The sequence below is a fragment of the Camarhynchus parvulus genome, chromosome 24, assembly GCF_901933205.1.
Source record: "Camarhynchus parvulus chromosome 24, STF_HiC, whole genome shotgun sequence".
In the NCBI taxonomy this organism is placed as follows: domain Eukaryota; kingdom Metazoa; phylum Chordata; class Aves; order Passeriformes; family Thraupidae; genus Camarhynchus; species Camarhynchus parvulus.
In genome coordinates, this window is record NC_044594.1 from 1,528,999 (window position 1) to 1,550,403 (window position 21,405).

Genomic DNA, 21,405 nt, shown 5'->3' on the forward strand with positions numbered 1-21,405 from the left:
TCCCTCATTTTTTTCCCAATTCCCTTTTTGAAGCTCCAAAGGGAACATCCCTCATTTTTCTCCCAGTTCCCTTTTGAAGCTCCAAAGGGAATATCCTCCATTTTTCTCCCAGTTCCCTCTTTGAAGCTCCAAATGGAATATCCTCCATTTTTCTCCCAATTCTCTCTCTGAAGCTCCAAAGGGAATATCCCTCATTTTTCTCCCAATTCCCTTTTGGAATTTCCAAAGGGAATATCCCTCATTTTTCTCCCAATTCCCTTTTGGAATTTCCAAAGGGAATATCCCTCATTTTTCTCCCAATTCCCCCTCTGAAGCTCTCCCAGGGAGGCTGAGCAGTGCTGAACCAGGGCAGGGGACAGCACAGAGCTGCCCCCAGGCAGAGCAGTTCCCATTTTACATTCCAGAGCAGCCCAGACTCCTGTGAATTTAAAGTTTTAAACCATCCCAGGTATTTTTTGGCAGCGCCAACCCCACTTTTCCTGAGCCTGCAGCCGAGTGTGGCCAAGGTGAACAATTAGGCAAGCTTCATTAAACCTCCCCAAAGGGGATGTTTGCTCCCATTATTCAAATACCCCGTTTCCTTTGAAAGCAAGGGAATTGCTGCCCCACTTATCAGGTTGTTTTTTAATTATATCCATTAAGTTATTCTTGATGGCCATTCCTAATTACTCCTCAGGACACTGCTGATGTGACAAAGGGAATCACACAGAGCACTGCCACTGCTGCCTCTGGCCTTCAACCACAGGAATTGTGCAATACCCATCCCCTCACTGCCCTTCCTCAGCTTTCCCAGGGTGCCCCCAGCTCCAGAATATCCAGGATAATTGGGGTAGCGTCCATTTAAACGCCTCTCACAGCCTCATCCTGCTGCAACAGCCTCCACTGAATTTTGGGGCTGATTTAAGGGTGAATTTAAGGGTTTATTCTTGCACTCCTTCCCCAGGGCTCTGCCACCACTGCGGCTGTGACATTCCCACTGCAGTTTCCTCGGTTTTCCATTCTCACCCTGCTCCCTTTGGCTCTCCAGTTTGGGTCAGAAATGCTTTTTTTATTGCCCACTACAGCAGTTCCACACACAGAGAAAGATCTGCTGGCCACGGGAAGAAACGCGCCTGCAGCACAGGAAATAAACTGATAAGAAGCAAAAAAAAAAAAAAGATAACATAGTTCTCACCCTCAGAAATGCTTCTCTGTTTGATCAAGAAGCAAAGCAACACCAAAGCTCACATTATCAAATAAATTAATTCAATATTTAATCAGAGAGAAATCAAAGACTTTTGGAATTTTTGCCAGGCCACCTCCTCTCCCCAGAGCTGCTTTATTTACCACGGCACAACTCTAAATTTCACATCAGCTGGCAAAGCAGGAAGGTCTTGAGGAAAAGCAGAGAAACCAACCCATTCTGAGAAGCCAGATGGGCAAACTGCTGGGAGGGTCCTTGTGAAACATCTGCCCTGGTCCTGCTGGAGCACAGAACCAGGGCTGGCTGCAGGAAATGCTGAGCAGGGATCCACGGAGCTGATTACAGAGATTTCTCCTGATTCACTTGACAGTTGATTATGGAGATTTCTCAGGCTGATTTCACTTGACAATTGTTTCCTCTCCCTTGTAAACCACCACGTTCTGCTCTGTCTCGTGCACTTCCACCTTGTAAAGGATGCCCTGGGGCAGGAGCTTCTGGAGGCTGTCCCAGATGAACACAGCCACGTTCTCCGTGGTGCTGAGGGGGAACAGCAGCAGGGGCAGGGCTGAAATGGCAGAACTGACACCAAAATCTGCAGCCAGGCTGGGCTGGGGGGATGCTGAGGGGCAGCTGGTGACACCTGAGCTACCTGAGTGGGGATGGTGGCACTGCCAGCACATGGGGTGGGATGGGGTGATGGGGAAGGTAGAGATAGGGAGGGGGAGAGGGGGGGAGGGGGGAGAGAGGGAGGGGGGGATGGTAGGTGGGATGGGATGGGATTGATGGAATGGATGGGATGGGATGGGATGGGATGGGATGGGATGGGATGGGATGGGATGGGATGGGATGGGATGGGATGGGATGGGATGGGATGGGATGGGATGGGTGGGATGGGATGGGATGGGATGGGATGGGATGGGTGGGATGGGATTGATGGGATTGATGGGATGGGCAGGTCCTGCCTGTCCAGGCTGATGTGAGCAGGGGCAGCAGGGCTGGACACAGGTGTGGTCAGCACACAGGGACAGGCTGCTGCTGCTGCTGCTGCTGCTGCTGCTGCTGCTGCTGCCCAGGGAGGATCAGCCCCTCCCGGAGCCCCCCTGACCCACCTCACCACCTCAGAGAAGTAGGGCACGTCCCTGTCCAGGTTTTTGTGGTCCAGGGGCTCCATGATCGCTGCCTGCAGAGAGAGCACAGTGACAGCCCTGTTCCTTGTCCCTGCCTGGCCTGAGGCCCAGGTCACCCCACACAGCCAGGGTGGGAAAAAAGGGAAAGAGCCCCAGATCCAGCTGTGAGATTCCCAGCTGGAGACGTGGCTCTGCCTCACAGAACAGAGCTAAGGCATTTATTCTTCAATTATTCCCTAATTTCCTTTTGATGTCCTGCCTTCAGCAGCTCACCACATCCCCATGCTGGGACCAGACAAGCTCTAATCATGTCTCCCAGGGGATTAGAAGGAAAACTGGGCTATTTTTACCTGCATGCATTCCTTCAGGTCTGTCAGGTTCATCACCATCCCCGAGACTGGGTCAATCTGCAGGGAAGCACAAGGGACATTGGTGGCAGCACAAACCAGACAGGAATATCTGTGCTCAGCTCATCTGAGCCACAAGGAAATTATCTTCCCACTGTCAAAGGGCTCCAGCTCCACTCCTGTGATGTTCCCAAGGGCTTGAGACAGCCTGGAAACAATTCCAGAGGTTCCACTCTCTCCGAAAAGCTGACACCAGGCAGAAAGAACTCACTGGAAGAGTCTTCAAGCATGAAAACATCATTAAACTGCAAATCCTTGTTGTGAACAGGACAGTGGCCACAGGAAACCTCCTCCTCTAGTGATGTGCACAGAGTTTCCAAAATACTCTGGGAAATCCAGGCTTGGGGCCAGACCTGTGGGGATTCTGCCACACTGAGGGACAGGAAAAGATGCTGGCAGCACTCACCTCTCCACGCACGGTGACCACCACTGGAAAAAGGAAAAGATCAAGTCACTGTGATGCCCATGGACCCCAAACCAGATCTGCTGCTGCTGCTGGGACACACAACCCTGCTCAGCCACAGGCTGCACTCAGTGGGACAGTGAGGGGATGCTCCATAAAAACAGCGAGTCAGAGGCACAAAGATCCCTCCCCAAGGGCTGGTGCCACAGGCAGGTTGGAGATAAGCCTGTCTTCCCTGATAAAGCAGCTCCTCAGCAGGGGTTTCAGGGTGCCAACAACACAGGGAGCCACTCCAGGAACTGGAGAGATCTAATTCTGTGTGCTCGGGGTGTACAAATGGGAGAACTTGTGAAAAAAACCCATTCAAATAATGTTTACAGGCTGTTCAATTTGCATGGCTTTTGCTTAGAAAAATCTCCATTCCAATCACAATGGCTCTGCAGCATGTAAACAAGCAGACTTGATTCAAAAAGTGGCATTTGAAAATAAATATTTATTATCCATTCAGCTGAAAAATGGCAAACCCATGCTATGGTTCAACCCCCTGCTGCTGAAACTTCCTCCTAATTCTAAATAAAAACACAAACCCAGCCACTAAAAGCTGTGTCAGGCTGCTGAGAATGAGTGGCCCAGCCCTCCCCACCCTGAGCAGGGATGGAAATCAGCTCCCTCCCTACCTTTGTAGTTGTGCCCGTGGCCATTTGGATTGTTGCACTTCCCAAACAGCTTCAGGTTCTCCTCATCACTCAGGGATTTGCTGTGGGGAAGGCAGGCATGGATCTGTTCCACATCTTCATGGATTCACTCAGCTCTGCTTTCCAGCTCTCCATCTCTTCCCTCTCCCACATTTAACCAGCCCAGGAGGCACAAACACACACAGAGTGGCTGGTCCATGAAAAGATGCTGTTGACAGCACTGACTCTTTCCTTGCTCTGGTTTGGTGTCTGTTTCACAGCATCTGCCTGACACCACTGCTGGATAAATGTTCAACATCTGGGCCCAAAATCACTTCGGCCTGGAGCAAGCTGCACATTCGGGTTTATTACTGATTAACAAAGAAGTACAAAGGATTTCCCTCTCAATCTTCCCTTTGAAGCAATCCAGGGCCCTGCTCTGAGTGCTTCAGGTCAAGGCACATTTTGGGAACATCAGAGAACGCCCGGATCACTGAGGTTGGAAAAGAACTGTGAGATTATGGAGCCCAACCAGACCCAGAGCACTGAGTGCCACGTCCAGGAGTTCCTCGGGCACCTCCAGGGATGGGGACGCCCTGGGCAGCCCCTTCCAAGGCCTGGCCACCGTTTCCATGGAGAAATCCTCCTGAACTCCAGCCTAAACCTCCTCTGGCACAGCTCGAGGCTGTTTCCCCTCGTCCTACCGCTCCTAGCCTGGGAGAAGAGGCCGATCCTGAAACTGAGGCAGCTGCAGGTCAAGGAATGGATCACTTTTGGCGGGAAACCCAGCAGATCGAGGGGCGCGGGGCGATGTCTACAAAGCGAAAGCGCCGCCGGCTCTGTCACAACATGGAACTGCAGCCGGGCACTGAGGGCTGGCCGCGGGAAGGGGCTGGGCCAGGGACACGGCCGGGAAACGCAGCGGGGCCGGGAGCCTCCCCCGGTGCGGGGCTGGGAGCCTCCCCCGGTGGGGCTCGGCCGTGCGGGGCTCCCTGTGCGGGGCTCCCGGTGCGGGGCTGCTCACCTGTGCAGGCGGTGGCAGGCGCTGAAGGTGACGGAGCGCGACAGCCGCGCCAGGCGGGCGGAGCGCGGCGACATCGCGGGGACGCAGCGGGGCCGGAGCGGGGCGGCTCCAGCCCGGCCCCGGGGGCGGCCCCGGCCCGGCCTCATCCCGGCCGCGGGGCGGCTCCGGCCCGCGGGATCCGCCCGCCGAACCCGGGGAATGCTCCACCGTGTTCCAGCCCCCCGTGTTCAGCCCGGTCTCCCCCTTGTTTGGATGCTCCAATGCCCCCCCGTGTTTGGCCTTAGGTGCCCAACCCCTTGTTCAGCAGTGCCCGTGTTCGGCCCCAGGATGCTCCAATCCCCCCGTGTTCAGCCCCGGGATGCTCCAATTCCCCCTTGTTCAGCTCCAGGATGCTCCAATGCCCCGTGTTTGGCCTTAGGATGCTCCAATCCCCCTTGTTCAGCTCCGGGATGCTCCTTGTCCCCCCCAGTGTCAGCGTTGGACCCCGGGCTGGTTACGGACATCCCTGAAGGAGCGCACCCCGGCACTAACATTCATGGAGCTCAAGCAGAGGAACCCTTAAGGAGAGGTGATTTTCAGAAAGCTTTGGGAGAACGGGGAGTAACTGGATTTCTCAGCGCTGCGAGGGTTTGAATGTGCATTCCCTCAATTCCTGGGAGATCCCGGCGATAACGGAGTGAATCTGTCCGGGTGGGAAATCCGCGAGCCGCGGGGCAGGGTCTGTGCGAGAGGAGCGGGAGCCGCAGGAGCTGTTCGGGCGGGGAGCGCAGCCTGTGTGCGCAGCCCGGGCGGGGCTGTGTGCTGGGGAAGCGGAGCTTTAAACACGGCAGCTTTTCCCTAATCCACCTGAGCCTCTGATCCCTTCTCGTTTCCCACCTCAACGAGAAAATAAAAAAAAATAAAATAAAAAAGAGAACCAATGAAGCCTGAACTCCATCAAACACCCCTCGGCACCATTCTGCTGCCCGTGCTGGGGGCCGGTCCTGCGGGGACAGGCTCCAGGAGGAGGGCAGGATGTGACAATGGCCAGAGGCTGCTAACGGCAGGAACGGGAGCTGTTTGCCATCTAGTGGCTTCCACCAGCTCTGGCTGAGCCTCCTCTGCCTCTCCCAGAGCAGCAGCCCTGAGGTAAAATCCTTTTTCTTTTCCCCAGACCTGTAAGGAAGCTCAGAGGAGGAAAAGTCCCAAGGGCGAAAGGGCTCTATAATTACTCAAGGAAATTATTCAAATAATTCTTCACAATGAAAAAGTACAACTAGAAGTCCTCATTGCTCACCCACCCAGAGTCCGGGAGCTGGAGAAGCCGGGATGACACAGGGGGCTGGAGTTTGTTCTGCTCTGCTTAACCTCAGGGGACACCAAGGCCCCAGTGGAGCTCTCTGTGTTTCCTACTGGTGTTTCCTACTGGTGGAACTGGGAGGAAGGCAGGAGCTGTCAGCCAGCAGAGCTGTGTCCTGCTCTGGAGATGTGCCCCCAACATCTACAAGACTCTGAGGGCAGGCAGAGAAAGGAAAAACTTCCCAAGGTTTTATTTGAGGGCGCTGCTATGGTACAGAAAAAAGCACAAGCACAGCTTCTGTGAGTGTCTGCATCCACCCCCCGGAGTCCACTGAAGGCAACCTGGATGCAAGGGGGGATTTACTCCCCTTCACTGGGCCCACCTGTCACCTGCTGGGTTTTGCTCCTTTCTTCTGCTCTAAATATTTCAGCCAAAGTCACAGCCCTGAGTGTTGATGTTCTCTTCCCCTCAGAGCACCAAAGGAAGGGGTTTATCACCTCAGTTTCCATTTTCTGCCAAGCAAGCCTCACCCTCGCATCCTTTGTGAACTGCTGCTATAGCTGGTCTAGCAAGATAGTAAAAAAAAGTACATAAAGCAGTGGGCTGTGGGAGCAAAGGGGTTCCTGCCTTCCTTGGCTGTGTTTTGTTAGTTATACAGGAGGTTGTGGTGGAGAAAAAGCAGCTCCTTCATCCCAGACGTGATGGAAAGGTGGGAGGTGAAGGCAGCAGAGGTTCTTTGTGGGGCTGGCTCAGCCCTGAGTCCCAGGAGGTGCCCAGGAGTTCCTCAGTGGGCACTGAAGATGCCGTGGAACCCGTAAGGCATTGGCACCCCGACTTCGGCTCGCCCCAGTTCCCGGAAGGTCTCCTGCATCCAGGACGAGCAGGAAAGCACTCTGGCTCTGCAGGAGGAACAGAAAGGCAGAGTGAGTGGCCAGGCTGAACTTCTTGCACTGTTTGCGCACAAAGGCACGGAGCAAACCATGGAGACCAAACCTACAGGGCAGGAGCTCTGAGCCTCACGGCTTCCACTGGGGACACACCAACACCCTGGGGAAAACTCCTGCCTGCACTGCCTGTGCTTGGCAGGGCACTCTGGGGAGCAAGAGCTACCTGCCAGGGAGCCTCCAGCTCGGCTCTGAGGCTTAAAAAGTGAATTAATGCCGTGTGACTTTGACAAACTACTGCCAGCAAGTTACCTCAGCAGGGGAGACCACCACAGACAAGATGACTCCGCTGTCCTCTGCCGTGGCATTAGGCACTGGCACAAACACGGGCTCTGACGGGTAGCATCCCTCCTCCTGCCAAACCTAGCAAGCACAGGAACATATGGATGAGCCTCAGGGACCTATGGATGAGTTTCATTGCATTCATACTTGTCTGCTACAGTGAGCAGAGTTACAATGCTCCCCACAAAGGCATCTGGAAATACTCTGTGCTGCAAGAAACTTAAGAGTTCAACTTTTTGTTAACTTTTTTTCATTCCAGGAGTGTGCTGGTGCCATCCTCTCCTGTTTGGTGACTGTGCCACGTCATAAGGTGCCAGGTGAGGCATGAAATTGGGAATCTCATCCCAGACCCATCTGTGCAAAACCCTAAAACCCCCAGTAAATGTCACACCTTCAAATCCAGCTCAGGGGAAGGAACCGATGAGGTGACTTCACCTCACCTTGAAATTCTTGGTCTCCACATCAACCTTGACCAAGGAGTCTCCGAGCAGGTGCCCGAAGCCGCAGCCGTAGAAGTAGCGGTACCTGCGGCCGTTGTACCCAGAGTAATTGATCTGGGGGAACTCCAGGCCCCCGACTTTCTCAAAGCCCTCAGGGTGGAGATTTTCGTGTGTGCACCAGACCTGGGAGAAAAAGAAAATCACAGAGTAATTTCTACAGAAAACGTGCAGGGTTGGTTCAGCTTGGGCAGGGCAGGAGCACTGGCTGGTCCCACCAACCACTGCACAACCAAAGGTGGTTAAAGCTCTGAGGTACAGGTGCTGCATAAATGCATTTATGGTTTGGTACACACCTTGCCATCTGCACCTTTCACAGCCTTTGCCTGCGTGTAAGGCAGTGGGTTCAGGTTTTTCCCCACGGGTGTGTCTGAATCCACGTCCAGAGGGAGAACAAAGCGGCGAGGGAAAGCTCTGGGGACGGAGGCATAAACCTGTTAGAGAGACAGAGAGTGATGGTGATGGAGAGAGAACAGACATTTCAGCCTAAATGCACTTTTGGGGAACAATTCTGAAGTTTTAGACACCCCTGAATTATTCTTCTTCTTTTTCCTATGTGTTTGACCAAGTTCTGGTAAGGTAAAACACATAATGGAAAGAAGAAGTTCCTGCGTGTTCCAGTAATATACAGCAGAAACCAAAACCACATGAATTAAAAGGGTCAGCACTGCTCTCACAGTAATTAATGCTGAGCTGGGTATGCAAATCAGCCCAATAAAAATCCATTATCTCCAAATTCAGCAGCGGGACAGACACTGTGTTTTATTTAGTTAGAACAGGCTAATGTTGCTTTACATCACCCTGAGGAGAAGCAGGAGAGCACTGTGCCTTCAGTGCCTGAAGCTCCCCTGCAGGATTCCCTCCTCCATGCTCAGGTACCCGTGGATTCATGGTTGGAAGTCCAGGGGAATGATGGTGGATTTACCTGGGCAGCAAAGTGCAGCCCCCAGCGTGACAGACACTCAGCACATGGAGAGGATAATTCCACCACTGCCGCTAAAGCTCTGCTCAAGCCAAGTTCACAACCCATCACATTCCCATTTAAGTAAAATAGATAAGGACCCTGTTCTGGTGTCTCTCAGTTACTTCAATCCACAACTCACTGGTTCAGTTGTGAAACTTCACTTTAATAACATGTTAACCCTGTTTTCAAAACTTTTCTGGTTCATGTAATTTGGCTGAGGAACTCTGCCAGACAGAATACTCTGCCAAGGTTAGTGAGCCAGCAAATTTGGGGAAAAGAGACAAGCCATGCCCAGACACTCCTGAGGCTTTTGATGCAGTGAGGTTTGAGATTCTGTTCTGAAATGACTCCTCTGTGTGTGGGTGGGTGAAGTGTGCTGGTGATGTCACTTGTCACCTGAAGAATGTGCCTGCTGGAAACAGGCCCGGTGCTGACACCAGGACACCTTCAGCCACATCAAACTCCACCTGGGCTGTCCTCAGAGAAGGACAAAAAAAAAAAAAACAGCTGGGATTAACACTGTGCTGTACTTGAATATGCTCAAAAAATGCTGGAAAAGCCCCCAGAATAAATGGCAAGAGAAAGCAGAACCTGGTGGGACACAGCTGTGCTCCTTTCAGGTCGGAGCTGAGCTGGTTCTAGACAGCTCAGGACAGACAGAGGAAGTTCAGCCCTGTCTGGACCTGCAGCAGCCCGCCCAGCATGCTGGATTTCCAACAAACACACCTGCAGGGCGAGAAACTGAAAGTACCCCCACTTTTCCCATGTGTGACCTATGCAAAACAATGCCCCTCTCACAGCCTGAAATGGGGCTTTTCACAGAGCTGGACACAATAAATAATTTATTTGAATGTGAGGTGTCTGTGGGGAACAGTGCAGGGGTTTCTGTGATATTTGTGTTTCTGTGATTTTCATAAAAACTGCTCCTTTTATGAAGTAATGTCTTAAAAAACAGGATTCCTTTTTCTTTTTCCATTTAGAAGTTATGCTACAACTTATTTTGCATCATTTCTTGGGGGAAAATTGCATTACACAAGGATAAGGAAAATGAATGTCATTAAAACCAAGGTTTTAAAACAGAAATAAATTCTGCCAGGCTATGGAGCTCTGTGTCACACATAGGGCTTGAAGAGCTTCATAGGCATGCCCCATGGAGAGAGATTTAAAAGGAGAGAAAGCATCAAGAGATGATCATTTCAGTTTTCATGGCACTGTGCTTGTGCTGTCCCCATGGTGTTCTCCGTTCTCCCAGCCTGAGCTTTGCTGCAGAAAATCAACTCCTGCAGCAGATGCTGGGGGAGCAGAGGCAGAGATCTCACCTGGTCCAGCCCTTCCCCGCTCCTCCTGAGGTTCTGCAGCGTGTACAGGGCCAGGCTGGTGCCCTCGTCCTGGCAGCACAGGTCCAGCACCACGCAGCCCCGCTCCTCGAAGGCGTTGATCTGGTGGAAGGCGACGAAGGGCCGGGAGCACCACGAGCCTGGCAGCACCTGCAGGGAGCAGGGCACAGCTGCAGCTCCTGTGCACAGCTCCCTGCCTCACCTCCTCCTTCTCATCTCTCCTGTAGCCCCACGTTTCTCTTTTCTCAGAGAAAAGCAAGGCACAATTCTTCCCAAGAATATTTCTGGGTTTCACATTCTCTGAACCTCAGAGAATGATCAAAACAACTCTTATCTCATCTGCTGTGCCCGTGTTTGTGCAAAAGTAGAATGCAATGTGGAGACTGTTTACCCAGAGTGATGGTGTTTTGTTTCCTTGGCCTGTCAGGGCCAAGTGTGCAGCCCCACATTTCCCTTCACAGAGAAAACAAGGCACAATTCTTCCTAAGAATATTCTTATCATTTGCTGTGCCTGTGTTTGTGCAAAAGAAGAATGCAATATGGAGATTATTCACCCAAAGTGATGGGGTTTTGTTTCCTTGGCCTGTCAGGGCCAAGTGTGTGTGTCTGAGTCACGACAGTCACGAGATTGTGTGCAGAGTTGGGTGCTTGGCAGATTCAGTTTAGATGCAATGTAACATAGTGTAATATAGTATAGAACAATATAGTATAATAGAATAATCAACTGGCCTTCTGATAAGATGGAGTCAGATGCATTTTCTCTCCCCTTGTTGAGGATCCCTGCAAATACTACACTCTGCCTCCCATTGTAACCCCTCTCATTCCTTGGGCTTTGCCTTCTGTCCTTGTGTCACCTCGAAAGGGCTGCTTTAAGCCACTAAGCAGCAAAACTGGAAGGAAAATCCTAAAATATCAATTAGCCCCTTACTGTGCATCTTTCCCAGGTTCTGACCTTTTTATACCCTGTAGTACCTGGGACCTGCATTTCAGTCCCTGTCCCTCCAAACTGCTTCTTTCTGCCTGTCCTTTTAGGGCTGGCAAAGAAATGAATGAATAAAGAGGAAAATGCATGAAGAAATCCCATTTTTTAACAAATCTACAAATAAGCACTGTAGTGTAAATCTACACTACAATAAACTTTAAAATATTTATTGCAGTAACTTCTGGATTGGTTCTTAAACTCCCCATGGCTGCTATGTAGAATGAAAGTTCCCAAAAAATTGGAAAAAAAATTGGAAATTTGGAACTGAAGTTCCAGATTAGCTGCTGCAGGGGCCAAAGACCCCCTCACCTCCCCAGTGTGCTTGTTCACCACATGGAAGTAGGTGTTGTGCTGAGGCTCCCAGCTGATCCCATCAAAGATGGGCTTCCCACGGAGCTTGGAGGTGATGATCTTCAACAGGTTCAGCTTGAGGGGCTGCTCGATGAAAATGATGTAGTTTTCAGTCATCCCTGAGGAGAGAAGGGAGGAATATCACCCAAACTGAAACATCTCAAGGGCAGAGAGATCTGGCCAGCCCTTTCTGCATCGCATTTTCCCAAATTCCCCGAGTTTGGGGTGGACTCTTACCAAAGCTGTGGTAGTAGGATGGCTTTGCCCTGTCCCTGGGAGGGATGGAGCACAGCACTTTGGCTCCCTCCAAGGTGTCCCCGTGGCCTGACTCCTGTGGGGGGACCCTGATGATGTTGTAGCTGGATCCTGCAAAGGGGAGAAGGTGTTCAAACCAAACTCAGGCTCTGCTCCTTCCTGTTCTCCAGGAATACTTGGAGCAACGTCTCCTAAACCTCTCCCAACAGGCAGCAAAGCATTCTACAGAGGATTTATCTACCAAAAGAAAAACAAAAAGAGGAAACTTGAAAGGAAGCAGAGGGATCTTAGTCTGGGAGAACAGCAGCTCTGCCTGAAGCGCTCTCCTGTGATAACAGGGGCAGGATGAAAACCGAGCTCACAGGAAATGAAAACTCTGAGCCTTAGTAATGCTCATTCAATAAACCTGAGCATATGAGCAGGAAAGGATGGCACTTCTGAATAATAATGATCTAGAGCTTGGTATGTCCAGCTGGAAAAAGCACGTGGCACAGAGCTGGGTTTTGCTGAGGCCAAAAGGAAATGAAAGCAGCAAGAATGAAAAATGGCCAAAACTGGGGAAATGTGGAGCTGCCTAAGGGATCACAAAAAAGGGCAGTGGCTGTTTTCAGAGGCCTCTGGAAAAGAAGGATTTCACACAGCTGACAGGGACTGATTGCTCAGAGCAGCCATGTGGATGGAACAGGATCCTATCAAGATGCTCAGAGTTCTGAGAAGAAGAAAAATATCCCACAAAACTCAGCTTTGCTGGAAGACAGCCATGTGACCAGAATAAATTCTATCTTCCCTCCTGCAAAAACCCTTATGGTGCTCATCAAAAGCCAATTCACTCTAAGTGAAAAACATGAATTGCTAAATTTCTTCAGATGAGGCTTCAACAGTGGAGGGGACTTTAAAAAAATAATTCTCCTGTTTTCCAGCAAAGCTTGGGAGAGGAAGAGGAGAATTTGCTGGATATTCACAGGCCAAAGTCAGAAGCATCTGAAAGTAAATCCTGAGAGGAGCCAGTTTTATGGGACAGACTGACACTGACATTTTCACTGAGGAACAGCAATTTCCAGGTCTCTTTGGGTGTTTCTTCAGCAGCTGCTCCTTGCAGCAGCACCAGGAGGAATCCTGTACCCCCCGCCCAAAAAACCAGCCTGGCCATGCCCTCCTCACCGTGCTTCCCATAGGAATTGCCCATGTTGTAAGTTGTCCCATCAGACTCGTAGTGGGGATGAGCTGTGGCCCCATTCACTGCAATAAACTTGCTCCAGTCCACCTGCAAATGCCAGAGATTTTCAGTCAGTGCAGAACTTCCCCAAGGGTCGCTTTTGTGGAAGTCTGAGGAAGAAGAGCAGATTTTATTCATTATTAATAATGTGGGATCTGGACTCCAGCCTTCATTCTGCCTGCAAATCCTTGAAAATGAGGATATTTGTCTATCAGTAAAGCAGGACTAATAGCAGTAGAGATTCCTTGGAAGACACAGATGTTCCTTATGGTACAAGTGCTGGCACAGTGGGAATGATGCCCATAATAAGCACAGGCAGATGTGTGAAGAGATGGTCAGTGCCCCAAAAAATCCCCAAGAGTTTTGTCACTGCAAGCTCAGAAAACCAGGTCCCATTAAGGCATCTCAAACTGGAGAGTTTAAATGTGAAATCATCCCTTCCATTTCTTCACTTAGCCAAAAAGATAACAGTCTGCATCTAAAAAAATAATGCTTGAGGGGGATTCTTTTCATTTTACAACAAGGTGGCTCAACAGAGCTGAACCTGAAAACCCCCACGTGTCTTTTCATGACTGCAGTCTGGTTTACAACCAGATCAGCTGGCAAACCACCCAGGACAGCTCCAGCTTGGTGGCTGTGCTTTACACACAGCATATTCATGACTCACTACTGATCCTGCAGACCGGGATTCCTGGAGTGGCTCCCTCACGACCTGAGGGATGCTCTGAGCTGGCATGTTTTGGTGTCAAACAGGCCCAGCAGTAAATACTGACTTAGGAAGGGCAGAATCCTCATTCAGCCCTTCCTACAGCTGTCCAGCCCAAATCCCCTCTAAGGGTGCAGGCAGGGGGGATTTCATTTGCAAAGGTGCAAAATATGCATTAAAGAATGAGAGGAACACATCCCTAAGGAGATACTTTGAAGATTTCGTTTGCAAAGGTGCAAAATATGCATTAAAGAATGAGAGGAACACATCCATAAGGAAATATTTCACATCCAAGCAGAAGCAAAGCTGGCATGACTCAGGACAGCACTACATAGCTTGTGCTGTCCTGTCACAGGTCACCTTCTTCTGTCACATCCAGCCACAGGGAAAAACTTCTCTGATGTTTTGGTCATTTCCTAGTAGGGGGGAGAAAATCAAGTGGCAGCTGAACCACCCCTTTACAATGGAGGGTTTGATCAAGGGCAGCTTTGGAGTGTGCAAAGCTTGAGGCGTAAGAAGCAGATCAAGAGAATTGATATGAAAGCAAAGCACCAGGGAAAAGGCAGATGTGGGATCAGCAATGTTCACTTTTTCTTGTACACAGAAAAAAGCTGTTTCCTGTTCTGCTAAGAGGCGCAGACAAGCCCAGGCAAGCCAGGAGAGAAGAGGAGAAGTGATAGCTGTGCCCAGCCAGGCAGTGACTGCACCTCCACCCCTGAGAGCTGCCCAGGGACTCAGCTGGGAGATGCTGCAGACACAGACAAATTCCTTTGGAGGTAGAATTCCCCTCAGGCCAGCAAGGTGTGGTTCTGTACCACCATACCCCAGCTCCCTCATCCCACCTGTCCATACCTTCTCCTTTGTTTCCAGTGTCTCTGGGTCCAGTTTGTGCATGCAGATGTTCTCGCTGCTGACATAATAATCCCCTTTGTACAGCACGTAGTTCACATTGCAGTTGTCACTGGGTTCTGAAACAGAAATCTTGGCATTGTGCACAGCTCTGTGCAGCTCATGTTGAATTATGGCAAGTTAGGCATGTTTAAACAAATAAACCCATTTGCAGTGACATTAATCCCTGTGAGATTGATTGGAAGTATCTTGCTAATCTACAAAGGGAAACTGTGCAGGTGGAGCTGGGTTAAAAGGACAAGGACAGGGATGGAAATCACTGTGGCAGCTGGGCAAAGGCAGGTGAGGGATGTGGAGAGGTCTGGAATGTCTTGAGGGAGCTGGGGTGGGGATTTGGGGGGTGTCACCACGAGTGAAGGCGTGAGCACCTCGGGGAAGGACAGATGATGAGGCAGGAGGGGAAAGGAGAAAAGGAAGATGGTCACAGCATCAGCAACAAGCTGCAAACTTCAGCCCCGCGCTGGTTTTAGTGGGGAATACTTTGCCTGCATTTAAGCCTCTTTCTTCCCTGACGTACACAGAATCCTAAAGGTACTGGGACTTCCATTCCTGTGCAGCACCATCCCTCACCCTACTCAATAATCTCCTGCCCCTTAGTCCAGGAAGGGAGGGATTAGCCCACTTACCCTACAAGCTTAGCAAGGCAAGGTGTTCTAAGGGCAAAGCTGTGTCTCAGGTAGAACATCAGGGTGTAATGCTCATTATCAGCACTGCACAGGATATTCTCTCGGGGAGAGCTTTCTTTGGGAAATTTGCAAAAAGATCCAGGATTGAGCAAGCTGAAGCAGCATCAAAACATTAAACTCTGCCTCCCGCCGCTGAGGTTGACACCAATTTGCATAATTTTGGCATTTGGGCCATATTCTAAGAAAAACACGAGCTCACAGAAAGTCTGTCAGACTTCCTCACCCCTCCCTTTCCACCTAACCACAAGTTCCTCCAAGGAAATCTCAGAAGCCCCTCAGGTTTTACAGAAGCATCCTTACGTGGCAGCTCGAAGCGGGACAGGAAGCGCCCAAAGAGGCTCTTGCACGGGTCTGGCATGGCCAAGGTGCCAAACTCCGAGGCCACAATGCGGCTGTGCTGGCTGTTCCTCAGGTAGGAGCTGCTCTGCAGGAACCTGCTCCTGTAGGTCACCGTGCCATGGGCCAGCTGGAACTGGTGCAGCAGGGCCATGCCATCAAACCAGTGGTTAAACCTTCCAGGAGAGAGAAAAAAGAGATGAAGAAGAGTTGGGCATTATATGATGCTCTGTAGTACCCTCTTTCTAGGTTTAGTGATGTTTGTAAAAGCTGATTCCCAGATCCCCTGAATTATTAACCACTGCTTTGTTTGGGAAAACCCCTAAATCAAACAAATCAAACCAAACAAATGAAAACAAATTGAAACAAATTGAAACAAGTATATTCACAGCTGTGGGATGTGATGTTTGCAAATGCTGTAAGGTTTTTTGGGAATAACCTATACAGATAAACCACCCACTTCTGCAGAGGGTATGGAGTTTGTGCTGTACTGTACAACAATATAAATTATTACTGCAAACCCAGAGGCCTTTAGCTCTCAGCTTCTTGCAGGATGTTACTGTCTCCAAACCAAGGGATTTGTGAGACTCCCAGAATACCTGATGGTCTCATTCTAGGAATATAAGGAGGAGATCAGCTTTGGCCAGTTACTGCCATCAGCTGAGCTGCCAGTTACTAGAATGGCACATTCCAAGCCACAGGGAGTAAGTGCCTTCTGGGGATATTTTAATATATTATTCTTACAACTGGGTGGATTTGCTTCGAAATCAGTTCACACCATTTGGTGCAACCAACTCTCCAAATCCCTGCCCTGAATTTATTTCAGAGTGCTCAGGGGTGGATTTTTGTTCAGGACAGAGGACAAAGCTGGGCATGTTTTATTCCCCACCCCACCACGGTGAGTGGGTGAGAGCCTCTCCGTGACTCAGCTTCCCCAGCCTCGGTGACTTCACCATCCAGCTCCTCATTGCAGAAAATGGGAGTTCCCAAATGAGGGGGTAACTGCTCTGAAAAGAGTGACATCGATATTTCTCCATTCCCTTACGTAAAAAGAAACTAAGAGATGCTCTAAATAGTAATGAGGGGAGTCCCCTTTAGGTTTAGGCAGAGTTCTGGTCAGAACCATTTAAAAATTCATTTGAAGGAGACTTACTTGTCATTACCAAACTCGAACTTGCCAGGGCCGTTCCTCAGCAGATTTCCATTAATCCACTTGGGAATGTGTCCTTTGATCTTGGCTGGGATGGGCTCGGGGGTCTCCTCCACACTCTGCACCAAGGGGGAGATGCATTGCAGCCCCCGGGGTCTGTGGCAGGGGATTTGCTCCTTGGATGGGCTGGGCAGGTAATTCTTGAAACCTGCAAAGAGCAGGGAGAACAAAACAAAGGGAATTGAGATTTTCACTGGATTAAAGTGAAAAATGCTAGATCTTGAGATTGGATATCAGGGAGAAGAGCATTCAGCATCTGCAAGCAGCCAAGTTGTGGTGGATACTCAAGGTAAAGCCACAAAACCCAACATATCCACAGGGAGCTGGAAATCCTGTGGATTCTACTCTGCTCTAGTTAATCCACAAGAGACACTAGTTCTGCACCCAAAGGAGGTAACAGAATATAGGATGACAGAAAAGATGATGACTTTTCTTTTAATCAAAAAAATGCATATTTGGATTTAATTTCATGAATAATTAAGAGAAGAAAAAAAGGCTGCAAAAAATGGAAGAACACCAATGAAACTGAGCCCAAGCCTATTTACAGCACAAAACAGATTTACGAGTTTTATTTGGCAGGGAAATAAGCACAGTAGGATAATTTCTGATGGAGCCTCTGGTTTGGCTGCAACCACCCCTTCTGGAGAACAAAAGCTCCAGGAGAGCATGAAGTGATTGGAACGCTGTGAGCTACCAGTGATGTCAGTGATTGGCTCCCACAGCCTGGTTTGCAAAGCCTCATCAACACAAGGATTGTTTTAGCAATCCATTTAGCTGCAGAGGTGGATTTAGCCGGGGGTGCCTCCCTGCCCAGGTTGGCACCTGCCCATCCTGCCCTCAGTGCAGCTGCTCTGTGCTCTCCCCAAGACCACGGAGCCAGCCTGAACTGCTGAGCACTGAGGTGGGCTGAGATACTGACCAAAAAGGGCACATGGCAGGCAGAGCTCCATCACCCAGGGCTGCTCAGGCACCACACTCTGCAGGGAGTCCAGGCTGTTACTGAATTCACTCTGATTTTCTGTTCTTTCACCACAGCTGCTTCTGGCCTACATCCTTTAATCCAGGTGACCAAGTGTAGCTGCTGCCCAATTTCCCTCCTCTGAAACCCTTTGCTCAACATCTCCAGAGGAAATCTGATATTTCAGCTGGACTATCTGCAAAAGAGCTGAGCTGGCAGGCAGAATTCTGCTGAGCTTGTTTCTCTACACAAAAACACCCACAGGTTGCATGTTAGGATGGCAAGAAAGAAAAAATGCAAGGTTCCAATCTAGCTCTCCAATCTGCCAATCCCCAAATCCTCCTTTAGATCTCTGAAGTGTTTGCAGAAATGCAGATGAGAATTGCAAAGATACAAAATATGCATTAAAGAATGAGAGGAACACATCCACAAGGAGATATTTTGAACATTTCGTTTGAAAAGGTGCAAAATGTGCATTAAAGAATGAGAGGAACACATCCACAAGGAGATATTTTGAAGATTTCGTTTGAAAAGGTGCAAAATGTGCATTAAAGAATGAGAGGAACACATCCCTAAGGAGATATTTCACATCCAAGCAGAAACAAAGCTGGCACGACTCAGGACAGCACTACATTGAAAGTTCCTGGAGAGCACTGTAAATGGAAATTTTGCAAAGATACATTCCACAAAAGAGCCTGACCAGGGTTGGAAAAAGACCTCCTGAGTCCACCCCTCCCAACTGCTGCCCCAGAAATTCTTATATAAGAATTCTGTCTTTAAAATTATTATGTCTACAGGTACTTATTCCCTCTTTGGATAACTGCTCCTTGTCCAGATGATTAGGAAAATGCTTTCAATTTACCAAAGGACATTATTCTTGTTTTTCTGGCAGCTCTGGTGTGTGGTTTAGGTAGTTTTCCCTTCCTTGTCTTGTATTTAGGGTGAAGAATCATATCACTTCCTAAGCTAAGTAAGCCAAGTTCTTTTTGTTTTTCCTGTCCTGTGATAACCATTCACGTGATCATCTCAGTAATCCTTGAAATCTGATCTAGTTAGAACTCATCTCATTAGAATTCATTCCAAGGCATCCCCTACAAACTGGAGTTCAATAGAATGGACTATAAACAGCAAGAATATTTAAGGGAATGCCCCAAACCCAGGCCAGAAAGGGAGAAAGAGGCACAGCAAGAGAATGGATTGGTTTTTTTCTTCTGGCCATCACTCAAGTGAGCTGAAGATCCTGGCAGAAATTTGCTCCCTGGCAAAATGGGAGCAAATCCCAACACCAAAATGAGCCAAAGCAGAAACTTCCAGAAACAAGACAAGTCATTGCAGACAATTCTGAATAGCTAGTGGGAGGGAAGGCACGCAAGAAGAAAAAAACCAAACCAACGTATCTTCCGTATTAAACAAAAAGAGATATGAGTAATAACTGTTAACTTTAACTGAACTTTGAATGCACAGAACACAGAAAACTCCTGGTCAACAATGTTCCTGAGTAATTTCAAAAATGCCATTTCAGTTTCAGGGGAAAACTCACTCATAAAAAAACCCTTTTTAAACATCCAGCTCCCCAAGAATGGACCAAACTCTCTCTGAGGAAGGTAGAAGATAGGCTGGTTTTTAATATTAAAGAATGCGTAAATAAAATTATTCCTTCAGTTCGGGCCACGCTCCAAGATGGACGAACTTGAATCCACAATTAAAACCCTACAGTCCCAGTGGGGCTCTGTGTGTGCTGGAACACTTGAAAATCAGCACAAGACCACAGAACCCTCATTTCTCCACTGTAGTTTCTTTCCATCCTACCTCAGACTTTTAAAAACACGCTTAAGGTCTTTGGCATATCCAAGCACAAGCAGTGCCAGACACAGAGGTGTAACTTTCCTCCAAAATTTTCTTAACATAGCAGGCAACCACAGCAGAGTTATCCTTTGTTCAGCTCCTGTTTCCCTGCACAGTGTGCCATGATTTCACTGACCCATACAAACTGACAGCCCAGCATTGATTATCTATTGATTGCTTATACGCAGATATGGTGGGATGAAGGACCAGGCTCTTGAAGAGAAAGCTGCTGTGGGTGCAGCCACCATGAATCAGACATTAAATTGTATTTCAACAGCAGTGGGTGGGACATGAAATCTGTATCTGTAACGGTGGATGATAGAAGCATGGGAGCCATTTGCTACATGGGATCACATGGGAGAGGGCAATGTCATTTTGATTTTAATCTACACGTTCAAAGCCAAGGCTCAGGGTCCACCTCTCCACGCACAGTCTAATTGTTTGACTCCAGAATTAAGGGCCAAATTTAGCAAATAGAATGCTCGTTATATTCTTCAAGTAGGGAGAATGAGGCAAGAATTCTGTTTTCCCCGAGGATCATTCAAACTGGGAATTTTCCTCTGGCACAGGCTGTGTTTTGTTCCATATAAAACACTGGCACAACATGGAAGCAAAGCAGTTCTCCCCGACCCCAGCCCGAACCAGAGCCGTGGATTTGTGCCCTCTGGACTCCCCCCAGGGTTGGAGCCCTGAGCTCCCAGTGGGATTTCTGAAGGGAAGGTGCAGCACTTGCCTTGTGAGTGCCGGGATGTGCCCGTGCTGGGCTCCTTGTTCCATGCAGCTGCTTGGCTCCCCATGGCCAGGGGCTGAGGCACCGACTTCCTCTCTAACAGCCCGAGGAGCAAAGGAAAACGGAAAAGAAACGACAGAAAACACAGGGAAAAAATAAATGGAGAAAAAGAGCAGGGGAAGGCTGAAAGGAAGGAAAGGAGGAGGGCAGGGGAAGGCTGAAAGGAAGGAAAGGAGGAGGGCAACAGTGAAATAGCTGTTGATTTCCCAGAAAAATTAGAGTTTACAATTCAGAGTCTTCTGGTGGCACAACAAGGCAGATTTGAGATTTATTTCAGCTCTTTGGACACCTCGGAAGCAATGATTTGAATTTAAAGGGCACAAAACCACCACTACCCTCAAAAAGCAGAAATTTCCGTGAGGTTGGCCATGATTTTTATTTGTTCCTAATTTCTGAAAACGAGTAAACAAATAAACAAAATAAAACGGGGAAAAAAAAAAGAAAAACAAAGAAAAGCAGCTCAAGCGTTGCAATGATGACACAAAGCACAGAGTCGGGCTCTGATACAAAATCCTTTGGGGCAGTTCACCGTTTGCACGTTCGGGTTAAAGCCTCGGCAACGATGCGGCTCCAAAGAACCCTCTCCTGCCCACTTCCAGCTGGCTCCCTCGCACAGAGAATCTGCGGTGCGCTGCTTTTCCAGCTCCAGACCATCTGTATCTGCTGTAATCCTTGCCTCTGCCCTTTATCCATTCAACAAATAACAGGCATTTTCTGCCATCTAACAAAGACTTCAAATCGCTCCGTCGCGAATGCCTGACAATAGGAATTGTTCTCCCGACCCGTGTCAGCAGCAGCAGCCCCTTTCCGAGGGCAGGGGATGAAAGGGGTTTTAACGCGTTTTACCTGGAACGAATTGCATCAAAGAGCAGAGGACATGCAGCAGGTGAGCGAGCAGGAGGCTGGCGGCGGACAAAAGGATTTTGGCGAACATATTCCGGCGGGCAGAAGGCATCGGCTCGGAGCGGCCGGGCGGAGGTAGCGGTGCCAGGGCAGCGAGCAGGGAGGCAGTGATGGTCGGGAGAGGCGAGCGCTGCCTC

The 21,405-nt window shown here is 49.3% G+C and overlaps 2 protein-coding genes across 2 annotated transcripts; both read right to left on the reverse strand.

Annotated features, from left to right (window-relative positions):
- Positions 1-1,236: 1,236 nt before the first annotated feature.
- PTS (6-pyruvoyltetrahydropterin synthase) lies at positions 1,237-4,946 on the reverse strand. Its single transcript, XM_030964878.1, has 6 exons — positions 4,819-4,946; positions 3,798-3,877; positions 3,124-3,146; positions 2,661-2,717; positions 2,293-2,363; positions 1,237-1,720 (listed from the first exon to the last, which is right to left on the reverse strand). The coding sequence occupies exons 1-6, from the start codon at positions 4,890-4,892 to the stop codon at positions 1,582-1,584; spliced, it is 444 nt and encodes a 147-aa protein (XP_030820738.1). The 5' UTR covers positions 4,893-4,946; the 3' UTR covers positions 1,237-1,581.
- Positions 4,947-6,321: 1,375 nt separating this feature from the next.
- BCO2 (beta-carotene oxygenase 2) lies at positions 6,322-21,405 on the reverse strand. Its single transcript, XM_030964877.1, is given in 13 exon segments — positions 6,322-6,962; positions 6,964-6,996; positions 7,294-7,404; positions 7,764-7,946; positions 8,117-8,254; positions 10,104-10,271; positions 11,413-11,573; positions 11,692-11,820; positions 12,871-12,973; positions 14,484-14,599; positions 15,527-15,738; positions 16,716-16,920; positions 21,212-21,405. Coding segments are annotated over 13 exon segments (1,749 nt in total). The 5' UTR covers positions 21,321-21,405; the 3' UTR covers positions 6,322-6,881.